The sequence below is a fragment of the Haemaphysalis longicornis genome, unplaced genomic scaffold (assembly GCF_048455015.1).
Source record: "Haemaphysalis longicornis isolate Haplotype H1 unplaced genomic scaffold, Haemaphysalis longicornis Haplotype H1 scaffold_5, whole genome shotgun sequence".
In the NCBI taxonomy this organism is placed as follows: Eukaryota; Metazoa; Arthropoda; class Arachnida; order Ixodida; family Ixodidae; genus Haemaphysalis; species Haemaphysalis longicornis.
This window is the reverse complement of record NW_027526385.1, coordinates 5,438,856-5,457,934: the sequence shown is the minus strand read 5'-3', so window position 1 is coordinate 5,457,934 and position 19,079 is coordinate 5,438,856. Positions and strand designations below refer to the sequence as shown.

Here is a 19,079-nt window from a genome sequence, read left to right as displayed (position 1 = left end):
TTTTTAAACCATGTGAGAAAACAATGTAGAGACGCTTACAATATAATTTTGCGGTTTTGTGAGCTCACTGATTGTCACTGCTATCACAATCAGAAGACATTTGTTTTGCCATGTAGACCTGCACAACTGAACCAAATGTCATTAACAGCTAATGTCATTCACTTTGAAAAATGACACTAGATTTGCCGTGTGACAGGCGTATGAGACGTAGCTGCAGCCATTGTTTGTCAAACCAGCAACTTTATGGAACGAGTCAGTATAGTGTACACCTACGATGTGCACAGTACTGTTCACACTCATTTAAAGTTCCCAGAAAAAAATTTAGTCAGGCATGACGGTGGGAAAAACATAATCAGGTACAAAAATGTTAGGCCTTGTATACAAATCCAGTGTGGAGGTAAGTGTATATATACACCGACATGCCCACACTGCAGCGAACATGCAACACTGTACCACATCACGTGGGCTTGCCAGAACACACCAGCAGCCCCCATTATTCGCACCCCCACCCTTGAGCAGTGGGAGGCCGCGCTGTGCAGTTCGGACCTTGAGGACCATCGACAGTTGGTGGACCGGGCACGCAGGACCGCAGCCGCCGCAGGGGCCCTGGACTGAGGGCTTCTCCCGCTTTCAAGCGCAAATCTGTTGAATAAATGTTTTTACCACCACCACCACCACCACCTGAATGCACAAATTTCGGGGGTTGGGGCATCCAATAAGCCTATGTTGCAGGTATAATGACAAAGATGTACCTATTACAAATGAGCTTATGGGCTTCCAAACTATAAGGCACACAAAAAGTTCTCTTCCGCAAGTGCAGTTTTACATTTAAGACATAACTAATGTCATTTTTTTTTTTTTTTTTGCAAAACCAATCTAATAATACTCAAATTAACCGTTTTTAAGCAATAGTACTACACCCGCCTCGAACTCTGACAGCCTGAAATTTTCCTCCCAAACCAGCTAGGCTTCACGCTTTCTTCATCGTCGCTTATTTTGAAAGCTTTTGAGGTGCTTGTTAAAAACTAACTGCACTCAAATGTTTGGCAACGTTAAAATGCTATAATTAAATAGCGCACATTGGAGGAAGAGCGGTGAATGCAAAACGCTGCATTCGAGATAGGTGCACGCATGCTACGCAAATGGCTCTTAAAAATAATGGCGAAGCTTGCACTATGTCATGCAAGGTTTGAATCGTAGCGAAGCTGGAGTGTAAGCACTGAAAGACACCACCACGCATTGCATTAGGTTTGAAATTGTGTTTACATGTTCCGTCATTGCTTTTCACTGCGGTAGAAGTAATCCTCATATCCATCTATATCGTTGTCTTCCTCATGCGTGACTGGCAGGCCCGGATCGCTTTGTCGGCAGGCCTTCACATTTCTCCCAAAGTGAAACGCGTCAGCACCTGCTGGATACGCGGCAACCGGCTTCGCGAACTGGGCGTCTGTAGCGCGAGCTGTCATGTGCTTCCCCCGTGAGGCGCGGACGCACGTGAAATGTTTTCTTGGTATTTTTTTTCGCCTCGACAAAGCCAAGCTCGCCTCATATATAGGCGCGTGGTAAACGGTAGGAGTAACTATTACCCGGGTTTTAAGTGAGCCTGAATCGTCCGCCGCCGTAGTCCGCATAGCAACAGCTGCGGGTGCGCGCGCTCCTCGTCTTCCCTAGCAACGGGGGGAGATGGGCGCGCGCTGCCTGGCCGCTGACATGGCACATACCCACGTGGGGGATTGGCCAGGAATCGGGCGTGAGAAGGGCTAATGCACCTGCTTAAAGGAGTACTGACACGAAATTTCAAAGCTGAGATCCGCTCTAGCAATCAAGTACAACGACAACACAAATAGGTGTCTGTGAATAAATGCATCTTTCTTTCTTTGTAGTTGTGTGTGTGTGTGTGTGATCTCTCTTTCGCGAACATTACCGAACCGCGCAAATTCAACTCGTGCATTCGCACTTTCACATTCTTCCCCTCGGGGAAATGCGGGGAATTTTTTTTAGCTGCGGCGCGATGTTCAGAAAGTGGAGGGAGACGTCTTGTTCGGGTGGAGCTTTAATGGAATGTGCTAGAAAAGGAGGGCGAGCCGACGCAGCCTCGAGACTCGAGAGCATGCGACAGCTCGTGAGAAGCTGAATGAAATGATGAACAGCGTTGTCTTGATGGAGATGTCACAACACCGTCTTTTTTGTTGTTGTTGTTGACGCCACACATTTCACTCATTAAGACCAGCAACAACGACTCCGCTGGTAAAGTACGCGTTCCCGAAATCGAAAAACGAAAAAGACTGCCATTACTGGTGGCTGGACGTGAGTCACGTGACGTAGGTGATGGAACGGAAGCGTACGCGTCGGTGCCAGCGGCCGCTTGCAGCGGCATCCGAGCGTGCGTATGGGAATCAGTGTGTTTTGCATTGTTTCCGCATCAGAACTGCCACCAGTATTTTGCTGTTGGTATACGTTGCGTACTGTGAATAGTGCGACATCGTGCTGCTGCCAACCAAGACGCATTTCGCAGTCTCCCCCGTCGACCTCCAATCGCTTCTGTCCCCGCGCTGCTCGAGTCCAATGTTTGCCTCCGAACTACCTTATTTCGTCCCTACATCGAGTAATTGGCCTTCCTCATTTTCTAGACCCGTCTTTCACGCACTACCCTTCCACCTCCACGCCCCTTGTTGTCCCCCGAGGAATCAGCAGACAGATCCAAACCCACTCGATCCATCCTCACCCACATATCGCCATCCCCCTTTCACACCCCCGCTTGTCCACACTGCGGGGACTACGAATTAAAACTTCAAAGTGCACAAAAAACCGGGTCAAAGAGCCCCCCCCCCCCCCACCCCTCCACGTCATCTGGCGATCTGGCACTGCCCCGCCTTACTTCCTCTCAGGGGTTTCCCCAGGCATCGAATCAAGGGGGGGTGTCTCAATGGCTCTAGGGGGGGGGGGGGGGGGTCATAAACTAGAAAAGCTGTTTTTTCCCACTAGTTAAATAATAGACGTCTGTTAACCAAACGCTCATCCCCGTGACGTACATTTTTCATTTTCTATACATACATATTATATATATATATATATATATATATATATATATATATATATATATATATATATATATATATATACACACCTGAGAGGCGGTGCTTTCTATTAAATCTAAGAAAAAAACAAATTTAGAGAAATTCATTTTTTACCATGAAAGGTCCGTATTCAGTTTTTTTTTTAATTTCTCGCCATTTTTCAACGTATAAGGAGATTTTCCAACTTGTTACCAGGGCCAGTGATGAAATTTGAGCTCTTGAAACAATGTTTAGGTAGTACACGAATTATACAGCACTTATAAATCAGGCACCGATTGTACGCTCCCGATTTATTAAAACGCCAGGATTAGCTTCCGTAGCGCTTCGCCTCGCCAAAATGCCCATTTTAAATGTACATGCTGAAAGAGCTTCTGGGAAGATTACGGTTGTAAACAAAGAACGGCTTCGAATCTACGAAGAAAGTAAATTATATGTGTGTTTACTGCATTTAGTTCAAATCAAAGGTAGCCTCAGCCGAAGTAATTTTGGGTGAGTGTTTGTCGATATATGCTTTACTCGTACCTCCTCACGGGCTTGTTCTTGCTCTGTACCGGTGGCCTCTGACGAATCGATATGTTATTTATTTGCAGTTCTTATAAAACTTTCAGATCGATACTGAAAAAGGTCCTTACAAGGACTGACAAGAGTGAAATTTGGGGATTCAAGGGGGGGTGTCCATAAAAACTAGGGGGGGTCTACACACCCCCTAGGGGGGGTGTAGGGAAATCACTGCTTCCTCTTCCCTACTCAACCCCCCGTCTCCTGGCTGTCGGCCCTCGAGCGGTCCATAGCAACGTTACTAGAATTCTAGTAACGTTGGTCCATAGAGCTGCGCTTCCGCGGCTCAACCCGACGGTACTAGACCTATCTAGTAACGTTGGCTCAACCCTCAACCGTCCGTAAGCCTGGCCAGAAATAAAACGTGTCTCTCTCTCTCTCTCTCTCTCTCTCTCTCTCTCTCTCTCTCTCTCTCTCTCTCTCTCTCTCTCTCGCTCGCTCGCTCGCTCGCTCGCTGGGTGTAGCTAGAGTGAACTAAACCGGCAGCGCAAATTCACCGCCAAGAGCGCAAGCTTGTCTGCTCGCCACTCGAGGCGCGAGCGCACGTGCACTGCGAGGGCACGGCCCGACTCGTAGCGCGGGAGGGGAGTCAAGTCTGGCCGTGGCGAGGCGAAGATCGCGCCACATCTCCCGCCACAAACGCTGGAAGAGTGCTCCCCGCTTCTTCGTCAGCTATTCCGGTGGCCGTCTCCACGTGTGAAAGGATGGCTTGACAGATTCGCCATCGTCTTCGGCGCGGCGGACCCATAACGCTGCGGGTCGCTGCACGACGACGACGAAGGCGGGAGCTCCTCATGGGGCGTAAGCCCACGCGCTAGCCTGGACGACGCCGGCCGGTAACCGCGAGGCACACGCTCAGTTCGCTTGGGGCTTTCTGTCTAGGCCGGACAGATTTGTGTCGCCTAAACAGCGCTGCTGTTTTAATCGAAGGAGCCTTGGTTGGCCTGCTCATCTCGCTCTTGGCAGGGATAACGAACCTCGCACGAGCGGCGGCCATATATCACGTGCGAAAAGCTTTGTCCTTCTCGGATGGTAACTTTCACCTCGCCGCACAAAATTCAGTATCAAATTGCAAAATCAGAGAGAGAGAAAGCTTCTTTATTCGGCAGAGCCTTGTGGGAGTGGAGCCCTCTTACAAGTAGCCATGTGCCGTGCTTGATGCTACCGCTCTCTCAACCAGCAGGAGCTGATCGCAAAAATGGGAGCTGGACAGCAGCGCCCCCCACTTCTCGGAGGTATGGGGAGGGGCTGGAGGGGCCAAATCAGGACTCTGGGTGCATTTAAGAAGAGCGTGCCTAGGTGTTCCTGATTGTGTACAAAATTTGCATTGGCTTCGTGTTGATTTGGAAACATAAGGTGCATCAGTGTTGGGTGGGGGATACGTGTTTGTTTGCACAAGTCTGGGCGTAGTTTCTTGTGTCTTTGTTAGTTGTGGGTGGGGCAATGGAAGTGTTCTGCGACCGAGTCTGCAGTGCTCTGTAATTTCCTGGTACGTCGTGAGTGGCACAGGTTCGTTTGAGTCCTCCGCGGCCTGGTCGACGAAACCTCGGGCGTTGAGGTGGGCTTGATCATTGCCCTCCATGGAGGAGTGGGCCGACGCCCTCACCACTTCGACTACCCTGTCTGGTGGCTTGCTTGACAGTATGCGGTACGTCATTGGAGCCACCCAACCCGACGTGAGACTCCTGCATACTTCTTGTGAGTCAGTAATTATGACACTTGCCTTCGTTTGTGAGAGAGGTAAGGCTATGGCTAGTTCTTCCGCTTCTTGCGTTGGGGCTCGTGGCAGGGTTGCGCCGACGACGAGGTCTGTCTTCGTTGTCACCACCGCTACTTTGACTTGCCTTTTGAGGTATGCGGCTGCATCTGTGTGGATCACTGTGGGCAGAGATCCATATTTTTTGTCCAGAGCTTTGGCTCTTACTTCTCGCCTACCCTGATGGGGAACAGGATGCATATTCTTAGGTAGTGGACAAATTATGATGTACTTCCGCCATTTCTCCGGCATTTCCTTTGTTGAGACAGCGTCCCACACCACGCAGGCCTTGAACTAAGGGCAGTTTTGGGCCCTTGGTTGGACCCACGCCAGGCCGTACGGGCTACCAAAGCTCTGATGGTGTTCTTGCGTAGTACTGGCTTGGAACAAGTGCTGTGACCAACTTAACTTCCAAACTCTGTGTATGTGCTTTCCAAACTCTGTAAATGCGGTTGAACACTCGTGCGCAACACCTCGTTTTTTATTTATTTATTTTATTTATTTTAATTCACAGACCCTCATGTTTTCGTTCATTCATATGGCGTAGCATGCTAAGCGATATGGCTCGGCTAACCTCGCTTTTACCATTAAATGCATTCTCTCTCTCTCTCTCTCTCTCTCTCTCTCTCTCTCTCTCTCTCTCTCTATCTATCTATCTATCTATCTATCTATCTATCTATCTATCTATCTATCTATCTATCTATCTCTCTCTCTCCCACTGGCATCAATTTTAATTGGGCAAGGACCTTCCAGCCGGTTGGGTTTGTGCGAGGCGAGCTTTTTGGTTGGGCAGGTGACCATCAATTAGCCCATCGACTGTGTTGTGTAGTTCAATGCTAAATAGCCTGTCTGTGAACACGCTCATTTGAAGGTCCAGAGCTTGTTTTGTTGCTTTCCTGATGACGGTGTAAAGTTTGTCGGTTTGTCTCTTGTTTAGAACTGCATACGGCCCTGAGTAAGTTATTCTGGAGAGGATGAAAGCCTGGACGAGACGAAGTGTGTCTTTCTCTTTCATGCCTCTGTGTCGGTTGGTGATTCTTCTGATCATGTGTAGAACCTGTTCGGATGTTTTTGTAAGCTGCTGTATCATTTGGTCGTTCTTCGCGTCCGATTGTATCAGAAGGCCTAGAATTTAGGGATGTGCAGGGTTTGATGACCTGTTTCTCAAGGGTCACCTGGATGTCATCTTCTCGTTTGCGGCGGCGGCGAACCACAAGAAATTGCGACTTTTGGGGTGAGCAAGCCAATCCGCATTCCTTCGCACGCTGGTTGACGGTATCGGCAGCGAATTGCAGTGTGTCCTGCAGACCCCCTAATGAATCGGTACCCGTCCACAGGGTTACATCGTCTGCATAGAGAGCGTGTCTTAGGTTCGGTATGAAAAGCTAGGTGGTGCGGTAAAATTCAAACTTCAAATAGGTTCCGTCTTTCTACCACTATTTGCTGGTATAAACTTTCGACACTTGGAAGATGTTAAATGCATAACTGCTTTTGATATACAGGGTGTCCCAGATATAATGCACCAAGATGATAAAAAAGAGCAGTGGTGTAACTCGAACAAAACCTAGCTCATGTTTCCAGTACTGAAGTAGCGGCCAGTATTTTTTGGTTAATGAGATTTAATTGGAATTATCTAACTGGAGAAGTACTGCCCTAATCGTTGAAGTGTCAATAAGACATTTGTAGGTACTCACGAGAGGAATCTAACTGCAATATTTTCAGCGACGAACTAATTGCGTACTTATTTCTTCTGCTTGATAAAGAAACCCCGCAAAATAAGAAAAATACCACGTGACGGCATTCCCGCGTGTATCACAAACCAGGGCCCTAAGCTGATTGAAAGCAACTGCTTTGCCCTTCACACGTCCGAAAAGACAGCGCATCACCTTGATAAGGGTATGCATGGAAGGAGCAGCAACAGCAAATTTCGCGGGGCGCGTGGGTGGTAATGCACAAACTGGGTTGCGATTTCTTCTTTTTACAGCAAAGCTGTAAATGGCTAGGATCCAGCAGATCGTCTCCGGCCCAGAGCGATGTAGACAGGAATCGCTAGCGAGCGTAGCGCCACGTTGCGGAGCCCACTCAAATCCCCGGAATCGTAAAACTGCGCGCCCCGGAAATGGCACACGATCGTTCACAGGATTAGAACTGGATCGGCAAGAACCCCACACTTTCGCGCCACAAGATTCGGCAGCCTAGATGACCCCGAGTGTTCGCGGTGCTCAGACATTGCACACATCCTGTGGGACTGTCCTCGTTTTGCCGACTGTCGCGAACAAGCCTTCAAAACTGTAGGATTGGCAATCCCATCGAGCCTTAATGATTGGCTTAATCCAGGCAGTTCCAATCAGAGCGAAGAACGGCGCCTGCTCGTCGCTCTACGAAACTTCGTCGAGGACTCTGGTCTTCACCATTTCCTTTAATTCCACACCCACTTGGATGTACCATTGGATGTATCCTACTTTTTCCCCAACTCCCATTACCTAATCCCTCTCCCCTAGACACCAAAATTCGCTAAAGCGTAACATGGCGTCTTTGTATCCCTTGTACATAAAATAAATGCGTGTTACCATCACCACCGCCACACCCCCGGGGCTTGCAAAAAATCATACAAAATCAAAAAGGTCCTAGGTCCTTCATAGAGCATGCACTGTGATTACCATACCCGTGCTATAATAAATTTCTACCCACGATTCCTGTGTGTTTTGTAGCGTAAGCTACACGGGCCGAGGTTGAGCAGTTTCGCGTGTGCCATGAAGGGCCGTTCTGCACAAGCGCGGGGAACATTGAATTGGATTCGATTGGCTTGTTTTGGCTTAGACTAGATTGGATTTGGATTCGGATTGGATTAAAGTGGATTGTGTTGGATTGTGTTGCGTCATAGCCGCGGAAGACGCGCTGGCGCCGGCGCGTGCCCAGGGGTGCGCCTCAATTGCGCAGTAGCCAAGTCTGACGCTGCGTCGGAGCCGCTTGATAGGCGTCTCACATGGCTCGTGAAGATGCGTGCTGAGCATGCGCGAGGAGCAGTGACTGGACAGGACTGGACTTTCAGTTAACAACCAGGAACAATGCTCAATCGCAAATTACAAACAAACGTGTTTTGCTTCGTGCACCCCTTGGACTACGACCCAGTCAAACCTTACGTGGAGGCTCCGCACCGCAGCTTTGCTGGCCATCCCTCTTCACGGGGTGGAAGGGCTCTGAATTTTTGTTTACTACATTCTGGCTAACTCAGATGCAGCCTGCTTGAGGGCATTGCTTGCTATCACCCTTTGTCTTTCCGTTTGCGCTGTGGTTCAACATGCATCACAAACTCGCCCAAGTTTTCACGTTCTAATAATTCATGCAGTAATATTAGGTGCCGCGGGAGTTCCCTGGCTGAGTTATAGCCATGCGTGCTGTGTACTCAACAGCAATGTTAGTGAAAAAAAATGCACTACTATACTGAAGCAATGGAAGTGTTTGGGCTTGTTGGTTCATACTTAAAACACAAACAGCGCTCAAGACAGGACAGAAAGAAGGAGGCTACACACACTCCCTAATGAGAAATTTGGGTGCAGCGCGAGCTGCAGTCTTCTCCGCCACGGCGCATATGATCTGCCTCTCAGGAAGTGATCACGTGATCAGCGAACGCACGGCAGGGCGCGCTACTCTGCTCTACTCTGCTATCTCACAGTGCGTCGCCGCCGGCGCGCGGCCAGCGTATTGGTGCAAATCGTGTTTGAACCTCCCGCGCGGATGTCACGTGGTTCGGATTAGTCACGCATGGGGGAGCAGCGAGCATGTTGTTGCAAATAGTGTTTGAACCTCCCGCGAAAATGTCACGTGGTTTGGATTAGCGGCGAACAGAACAGCGTCTGGGGACATTGAGGGAGAGACAGTGAGAGAGATGACGCCATTGCCGCGCCTGCCGCCCTCGTCCTCAGCCTTCGCCAGGCGCTTCTCCCGTTTTCTTTCTGCCGTCGCTGCTGCGTTCGCTCACTAGGTTACGCGGGCGTAAACACGCCGCCCCCTCGAAACCCAGGTAACCGCTGCCGGAGGGCTGCGCCCTAAGATGGGAGGAAGGATGAATGAGGCTATAGCTATTTCAAAAAATTCTACCATTCGCTTTGCAATATACGCAGAGGATATCACTGTGTGGACGGAACTGAAGGGTTACGGGGCCCCTCTCTGGGGCCATGCACACAGCGCTTCCATTAGTCGCTGCAGCCCAGAGTCTGAAACTGCTCAATCACCGTCACCTTGAACGGGCCCCTGACAAGACTGAATTTCTCTCTGCTTTTACCCGCGAGCACCCTGGAGGTCACCAACTCGCCTAAGTCACAGTAGCTGAACCCCAATACGCTCATTGGACGTCTTCGATTTACGGGCGCCTGGCAGCCAGAGTGAACTCTCGCAAGAAGTTGCGCCATAATTACGTGGATCAAGCGCCTCGGTGTACACCGGAAACCGAAAAAAGGTCAATAAAACAGCAAAAAGGTTGTATAAAAGCTTCCATCCTTTGAAAACAACCAGTCTATCTGGCTACAACTTAACGTTAAACGGGAACCTATAGTACTTTGTAGTAGCGGCACTGCCCCGTCTTCCCCCGCGCATGCCGAGCATACTTTCCGCGATGCCTGACGACGTTCGTCTGTCCAGCGCTGCACCCAGCGTGAGCGAGTGACCTCTCGAACGAAGTCTGTGAGCAATATCTCGAATTTTGTCTGGATGCGATGCGATGACATACAGCAGAGCCTCCCCAGGTCGCGCACGACCGCACCTTACCGCTAAATGATGGGGTTGAACCGAATACATGGTACTAGGAAATGAAAGCTCAACAGTCGTCCGAATGACGTTAGCTATAAATGACACTTGGTTTCGGCGTGCGAGTCTACACCGCGAAGCGTAAGAGTTAATGGCCTATTGCCATGAAAGCATCAAGAGCGGCAACAAGCATCAAGAGCGGCATAGAATTGCCTGACCTCGATGTGATACGCAGCTCTAATATTCTCAATCCTTATGCAACTGCACTTGAAGGCGAGTTTTGTACACTCCGCGGACTTCCTGCACGTACGCATTGTCTCCAACTCATCTGCAGCCCTTCAGAGTGCCAGACAACACTCAAAACATCGGGTTCCCCAAATCCTAAGCCAGATGTCGGCTCTTCCCTCTAATGACTTTCACGCTCGCATCAACTGAGCGCCCGGAGACCAAACCACGTCGCCAGGGAATCAGGCAATCGATCAGCATGCTTCCTCTTCGGGCACCTTTCATACCTCTGTTACCACAGGATGCACAACTCATTGGGCGTAATGACAAGAAGGCCAGGCTCCACAAGGAGAAGCAGCTTCAACCAGCACACCGCTCCGCTCAGCAAACAACTCGTTCCTCCTTCACGTCTTCCATCACACTTCGTAGGCTCCTAGCGGTGCAGCATGCTTGCACTGTGCGGATCACATGCCGCAGCACAACAAACAACTCCGTTCCTATAGGACTTGCCTAAATTTATCACCCCTTGCGCCCCAATTGCGGCAACGATTGGCACATTGCTCACCGCCATACGCGATGACATCGTATACTATTGCCAATACAGTTGGACTACTAAACAAAGTTGTTTCCCTTCACATGGCCTGCCTGCACGCCAAAAAGTGCCCATTCAACGCTGTGCGAAGTGGCCGCTAAGCGCAAGTCGAGACGCTTTGCATACGCAGGTGGTACAAAAGTATACTTACGTCGATAAAAAGTTGCGGTGGGTATAGTTTGCCGTTCAGTCAACCACACCTTTAGTACCTAATAAACAAAGCTGGAAATTCCGTGGCACCGCCTTAGCAGGCAGATCACCGTGCGTGATAACATTCCACTTTATACACGCTAAAAATGCTGAGCTGGCCATTTTGCTGGCGCGGCAGCGGCCACTGAGAAGGTAACACAGCGGTCAATTACGCACAATAGCACGATATGAAGTGCGCAGTCCGTACTGCTTGGTACAGCACCAGTTTCACAAGACGCAAATTAAGTTGTGAAAACAGCCAGAGAGTGCGACAGAAGCTAGCGAAGCTTCCTAAGCGAAGGAGGCTTGCTGAGATCGTGAATGTCACAGCGGTGGCTTGGACGCATGGGCGATCCTGCCGGGCAGCCGTAGGCATCCGCGAACTCCTGCGTGTTGATGCACGGCTGGTTGCAGCGGATGTTGTGCGGTAGATACGACGAGTGCTCGGAAAACGTCTCGTTCTTCTGACAGAACATGTAGCAAGAGCCGGCGAAGAAGGCCTGATCCGGGGATAGCGAGGCAATGCCACCTTGGCGGTCCTCCTCGCGCATGCTTCTGTAGGCGATGTAGGCCGCCTCGACTCCAGCGTTGTCGGCAAACGTCTCGCTGATGGAGTTGTTTCCGGCTATGGCACTCCGGGTCATCTTGTTCGCCTGCACGATGAGACAGTCGAGAATCTCGCCGAGCTTCCGCTTGAAGCGGGTCGATTCGACAAGTTGCTGCTCCTCGCCGCGTTCGTTGATGTCCAAGTACTCGCGGTCGAAGGCGTGCGTCAGCTCGTGGCCAATCACCTTCCCGATGGCGCCGTAGTTGAACGAGTTGGGGCCGCGGGGAATCAAGAAGGGCGGCATCAAGATGCTCCCGGGCACGTAGATGATGTGGTACACGATAATGTAAAACGCACCCACTGATAAACCCGTCAGCTCCCAGTCGTCTCTGCTGACGGAGAAGGAAGAGTCGTCCGACGGAGGCCGCAGGAAGCGTTTTCTGTGCGCGGCCACCGCTCGGTGTGCCTCGATGAGCCACTCGATGAAGCTGCTGTGGTGAGTCATCGCGGGAACGTGGCTGTAGTAGACGTCCAGCGCGGCGTCCGTCCGCAGTGTCGAAGCTGTTCCAATGATCTGGTGAATAGATCGTAGGCGCTTTACGATCACCTGCGCCGATTCGTGGTCCAACCACGAGGCGTTGTACGACAGCTCCAGTGTGTGCCTGATCCGTTCGGCGACGTGGTTGGCGAAAGTTATGGTTGCGTCGTCGAGAATGCCCATCATTTGTAGCTTGAGGAGAGCGTAAGGCATGACCAGCTTGACGTAGCCGTGGCAGCGATCGATGGTGCGCTCCACGGTGAGCATCCAGGGAGGCGCGCCTGGCGAGTAGTGGCAGAAGAACATTTTCGTCGAGGCCGCATAGGAAAGGTATTTGATGATCTTCCAGCCGATGTAGTTCTCCAGATTTACGGTCCTCATCTTGTACGCTTTCACAATGGCCTCGGTTAAGAAGAGCGCGTGTTTGTCTCTCAAAAGAAAATTTGACTCAAGGTTGACGGCCGAATCTTCTGGAATGTTTTCATTGATGGCATCCACCCACCACTCGGACTGAAGGTAAGCTGTTTCGTCGAAAAACGTGTCGATGTCTTTGAATTTGTAGTACCGTATTTTGACATTGCCGAAAGAAAGTGTCTGTGTAATCGCTCTGACGTCCTCTTCCACTTTGATTACTTCCACTGCGAAGCGGTTGGCGTCTACGTCCGGGTCGAAAGCACGCATGCAGTCCGCCATGACTGCGGCATCCGTCACGTACCTGAACATGGTCTCGGCGTACTTGACCTCGAAGACGAACCTGTCGCGCTCCTGCAAGGAAGGCATGAGCTTCAGCTGGAAGAATACGCCCAGGAGGTCGTGCAGGGTGAGGGCGACCAGCGTTCGGAACAGCTCTCTGCTGGTGTGCTTATCCTCCGCCGGCCACGCGAGCCCGCGACGGTGCAGCACCTGACGGATGGTCTTGGTGTGCTCCACGTTCTCATCGCCGACGCTAGCGCACGCGAGGAACGCCGCGCCCGCCTTGTCGGCCGCGGACGCGGACCTCGCGGACGCCCCGTCGATGTTCTCGAGCATGACCACGCGCAGCCTCTCGTTGACGAGCGTGAACTGGTCCACCTGGTTCGGGTACATGCTGGGCCAGCGGCCGCACACGTGGGCGAACATGTCTTGGCACGGGCTCACGTCCACGAGCCTGCTGCGCTGGAGCTCGACGTCCAGGTCGTAGCAGTCGACGGGGTTGTCGCAGTACGGGAACAGTGCGTTGGCCAGGACGGCCATGACGCACAACGCAGCCACGTAGGCGGTCGTGTACAGGGACATGTAGAAGGCGTACCCTGCGTTGCCGCCCTCGCGGCCGCCGAAAACGCCCTCGAACGGGTTTGGGCACCTACGGCCGGCGGCCGGGGGAGACGACTCGGAGACGACGGGAGGCGACAAAGGCGGCCCATCGCCGGACATTAGGGGCCGCGAACGTGCCTTGGATTCTTGGCGCGGGGAACGGACAGCTGGAGAGAGCTGGCCTGTGACGGCACGAGGGGACAGTGGTCGTACTCGAGGCGAGTGCGCTTCCATGGCCGGTGCCTCGTCAGCGACGGGGGGAGGGGGGCTTGAGCCTGCAGGCGGCGCTTTTTGGGATGGCAGCCGCGGGGATGGCAAATTACGCGACTGCAGGGGCGGATCCTTCCCGGGGCGGATAAATCAGCGTGGGGCCAAAGCCGCCTTGCGTGGTTGTGGCTGGTGGCTGGAAAAACGGAGACGCTCGAGAAAACCGTTGTTCGGATGGCCGACGGGCGCCAGGTTAGCACGAGGAGAACGCGCCGAACGCTGTTACTTCGTCGTCTTCTATTGTGAAATGAGAGAGAAAACGAGAAGCGAGACGCAAAGCTGCAACAAAAAGAAACACGTTTGAAAGAGGCTCCATTTAACTAGTGGAGCGCTTATTGTACGGACGGCACTCTAGACAGAGTCGATAAACGTTAATCGACGGCGAAGTAGGGGCAAACACGGCATTTTTTCATCGAAACGCCCGTGGACGTCGCTTTAATGGAGTGGTTTTAGTACCGTCTGACGGCACTCTGGACACGGCCTTCAAGTGAATGCAAGGCGTGCTGTGACAGGGTTGGCCCACATCGCATGATATGGTCCTGTCCCTTCTCGAGAAATGACCCGCAAAACAGTGAGGCTGCAGGGCAGCCTTTACTCAACATAAGGAGTAACGGGAGACCGCGCTACTCAGCTGCGACCCGGTTTCCGGACCCGGCTCGTCTAGATCGCCACGACCATCTCAGATACTAAAGGTCTCCTGACTGAGGGAAAAACGACAAATCTAGGCAAATAAAAGAATTGGGAAATCAATTGAAAGAAGCAGTTCTGCCGTGCAATTTCCCGGCACTGGGTGCTGGCATCGTCACGGGCTCATAAAATCACCTTATCAATGCCATCGTCGTTTATTTTTGTCTGCACACGATGAATGATGATTATGATGACCGTCTGCAAAAATGGTTGCTTTCCTACTCGGAGGATGGGCTAAATTAACTAAACGGTGCTTCGTCATTGTCGTTGCCGTATCTGTCAATGCGGGATCAGCCAAGTAGCGAAGGAGCTACTTGAATACCATTCACTCAAGATGCTCAAGCATTCAATAAATTACGCCACCACATATTTCGAACGTTTAGAAGGTATTAATGCTATCGACAAATGACATTGCTGCCTACATGTACAAACATACACGTACATGGTCACTTGCACGACGTCTTTCAGTAGCTTAAAAGCATAAAAAATCTTCGAGGTCGTCTGTGCGGATGGTTTTCGAAGCTTTCCATGTACGATAAAAACATCGCGCACCAAAAGAACAGTAATTAACAACATCGAATCCGATTCACTGTTTAGGAGCCCTATCATTCATCTTCCATCTGCTGAACACCTGAGAAAGCATCTCGACGAAAAAACTTATCATCCCTTCGTGAAGACAGCGGAGAGAAGCGCTGAAGCTTTGTGACATTATTGCAGCGTCAAAAGCGCGTCCAACCTTCCCTGAAAGTACGTCCAATTGATCTTCAAACCTTGAAAGACCCAAATCGCAAAACAAAGAACGAACCCATGCGACGATTTTTCGCGCATTAAGTAAACGCATCTAGAACGATCTAAATGTATACCGATATGTGGTTGATGAGTTAAACGTATGAAGCGTTTTTTTTTTTTCTCGAAATAAGCCAGATCCAGACACCGAAACTAACTCGGATAAAACTGCAGTGACAAGAAAAACTCGGCAACTTTCCCCTAAAAAGGGGGTGGCAAGAAAATAGTTGAGATAACGCCCTGAAAAACCTGTACGCAGATTGTATATATAGTTCGTATCGAAAATGAGCCATGTCCTGCTGTTTCACGGATCAAAGTGAGCCAAATGCATTTACACAATGGGAGTTTGCTTTTGGCTTGACTGTTCCGATTTTTTCGTGGGTGCTTTCGAAATTTTTTTTTTTTGCTTTTCGAAGCCAGCCTATTAGAATAGAGACGACAGTTAGGAGATCGGCGTGAGATCTGTCCTAGGTGTCAACGACGAAGTGAGCGGAAGAAGCGAACTAAATGAAACTGAGGAAAACAATGACTTCATTTCGTCTCACCCATCCCTACGAAATATGTCTGGTGGTATTTATTTTTACTCCCATATTTATCATTTTAGTACTTGTCTAAATAGCCGCCGCTGACAAGCTCTGGCAAATCTGCACCCCCCCCCCTTCCCCCGCCACCTCTGAAAGTACGAATTACTTCATTAACGGGAATAAGATACGAGCAGCTTTCTTGTAAAGTGCCATCACGTGAAGTGTCATCACGCATTGATCATCCGTTAAAAGTTGGTGTGCCAAACTCCCGAACAAACCTCTACCTGAACTCGTTTGTTCCAATGACCAGCTTGCAGTGGAATCACCTTCCAGCCTCTATCGGCTCCATGAGCGACGCTGCGCACTCAAAGTCAGCAGTCAGCAATCACTTTCTGTAACCACCCTCATGTTTTCTTTTCTCATGTTGTTTAATATTGTACCCCTCCTCTCTGTAACGCCTCACGGCATTGAGAGTAAATAAATGAAATGGCAAAGCAATGAAGAGCTTGCTTACTTCGTGAGTGCCTTCAGGCGTGCCCAAGAAAATTATCCCAGGGAAGAATTCAAAAAGACCTGCAAATGGTGCCAAGCGGACTCACCAGCTCTCCATGTATAGTTATACTGTTCTTGGAGCCATGTTGCATATTTTTAATGCCTTTTCACAAAAACTCAATCGCACCGCGTTTGAAAGTCAATTTAAATAACGTTTTCGTAAAAAATGCCGCATCAACTGGAGTGCTTCCATTCAATACAAGCCAAATCCAAACTTATCACCGTAGTATTGCTCAAATTCGCGGCAGAATTTTTAATAACTTGAGGCCATAAACTTCCCGTAGCAGACATGTAAAATCTATCATGTGATAGCTTTGACGGCGTTGCATCTACGTCCGGTAACAAACTTGCGCTTCTTTCTCAAATTCGCGTTAGGTGTATCTGGCTTATTTAGAAAAAAAAGCGCCTCGTACGCCATTGTACTCCTTCTTCATGATCGATGCGTGTATTCTCTTATCTAGAACCGTTATTTTTTTGCGATTTTCAAGTACCCGTTTTGTATCAACGGAGACCCAGTTTCCCGCACATGCCATGTATCCAGTGATCTTATCAGAGCTTTTCGCTCGACCAACCGGTCTGTGCACGCGGAAATGCTCTTATTTCCTGACAGGGCGCTGTATGTCCAACTAAGAGAGCTTTCTTTCTTAAGAACCGACTGGCAAGCATATTATAAGGAACTGAGTGGCCATAGGGGAGTGCCGAAGAACACAAAAGATTCCTCAGAGCCCTTAAAGGAGCCATGAAGACAAAATACAAGTTGGGTTTATTAGAAAGACTGCTTAGTCATGATAACAATGATCCCAATATCATCGCAATCTTCGAAAAAATAACGGAAATATTAAGGAAAACGTTTGAAGCAGTCGCGACCCCCTAGCCAATTTCCCGCAACTTTTCTATGACGTCACGGAACCTTGTTTGTGCGATTGGCGGCCGCCTAACTGACCTGTCGCGACGGCACATGACTGGACGTCTGTAATCCGGCCTCTAGTTCCATTTGACCGCATCACTTGAACGTTAACGTGCAGTTAAGGCACTGAAAATTATGTTTTATTGTGGGCCCGTATGACGTCATTCTTGCTCATAACACGTCACTGTGGCGCAAAATTTGAAAGTTTTTAAATACTTCTTGCTTTTTTTTCGTTAAAAAACATATTTTGCGGCTTTAATGGAGCTGAGTGACATACTGAATCCTAGTTCTTTCAAATTAAACGAAGTTGTATTTTCTCTTCATGGCTCCTTTAAGTATGCTTACGCGCTTTGAAGGCCAACACCAGGCGAAACTTATGAACAACTTTTAACAGCGAAGCTGTTGATCGAGTCATTTGTGTATGGTGCCCGCGGTTTGAAAAAAAATATCAAGAAAATGCCGAGCGCTCCTGCACGCAAGCCTCGAGCGAACGTTCGTCAAGCTAAGTCTGAAGTTTAAAGGAAGTTTGCAAATAATACAGTACACTAATTGGTAAGGAATACGGAAACAGGTCCCATAGTTCATCACTGAGGGGTAACCTCTTGTTAAAAAGCATATGAGAACAGGTAAAAGCTGAGCAGTCATAACAAATAACCAGACATATAACGTAGATTACAAATCAATCTACGTTACAAATCAATCAAGCAGCATACAAATCAATTGGACATGGAAAAGTGAACACAACGCGGTGATGATCGCTCATTATTGATTTGGCCAAACATTCACAGTGCTGACTCAAAGCAAACAAGACGCGTCACTGTACACCAACAATGTCAAAATATAGAAAAAAAGGAGTTGAATTGCGGCAAAACAACGTAGGCTGATTTCTTAAGCCCTGATAAAGCAAGCAGAAAATACATGAACACAGAACACATTGTGTAAACCCATTTTACACAATAAACGCATAACGGGGATCAATCAAGCAAACTGCATGCTCTTAGATGAATAAAAAATAATCTTTAAAATAGGCGGGGAAAAAACGTTGACAAAGAAGCAAATACACAGGACGACGAGCTACTTTTTTCCGCTTCTATTTTCAGGATAAATCAACGCCAACTCGTCCAACTTTCCATCCTGTTGAGAAGACAAAAATTGGCTGGTGATTACGATATTCCCTAATGCGATATTTGGGTGCAGCAGCAATGCGCTGAAGCAGTGCACCCACTCGTGGGTTCTCTCGACGGCAGCGACGATGAGCCTCCGCGTCGGCGGCGCGAAGTGCGTCTCAGGAAGGGACCGCGAACTGCGTCTATTAAGCGAACGGACATCACAGACACGCGCACGCCACCTTCACGTTTTCGCCAAGCGTCGCGCCGTCGAGCGCCTCGTGCGGGCACAGCATACTGCCCCCTCCCGTCCCCCACCGCACTTTCAGAGAGCGCTGGCTCGCTCCGCCACTCCGAACCACCCTCCCCTCTCAATTTCCCGACACTCTCCCCCTTTGCTTTCTTTCACTCGTTGGTCTTCCCATCGTTCGCTTGGTCACGACGACGGCGACGCGGCTCAGCCCAGAGACGGGCGACATAGGGCTGCGTCCTAAAATAAAATCGCAACGCACAAATAGCGGCGGTCAACTGGAGACATACAGCTTCCCGGATAATATACACTCGCTTTTATACATTTTGTTTGGATTTATAGCGTGAAAGTGAATGAAGGACTTTTCAATAAGAAACGTTTAAATGATCTCATAAACGATCATAATGGCTTTCGACTTTTTAGGTGGAAGAGCAGGTTGTTCCACAATCTTATCATATTGAATTGAACCGACTGCTTTC

The 19,079-nt window shown here is 49.7% G+C and overlaps 1 protein-coding gene across 1 annotated transcript; it reads right to left on the bottom strand.

The window, feature by feature from the left end:
• Positions 1-11,236: 11,236 nt before the first annotated feature.
• Positions 11,237-13,693, bottom strand: LOC144139031 (neprilysin-1-like). The gene has a single exon (XM_077671521.1). The coding sequence runs from the start codon at positions 13,639-13,641 to the stop codon at positions 11,422-11,424; it is 2,220 nt and encodes a 739-aa protein (XP_077527647.1). The 5' UTR covers positions 13,642-13,693; the 3' UTR covers positions 11,237-11,421.
• Between the last annotated feature and the right edge of the window lie 5,386 nt (positions 13,694-19,079).

Bases quoted from the DNA above. Each gene is read 5' to 3' on its own strand.
- LOC144139031 (XM_077671521.1), bottom strand. From the start codon at position 13,641: ATGTCCGGCGATGGGCCGCCTTTGTCGCCTCCCGTCGTCTCCGAGTCG.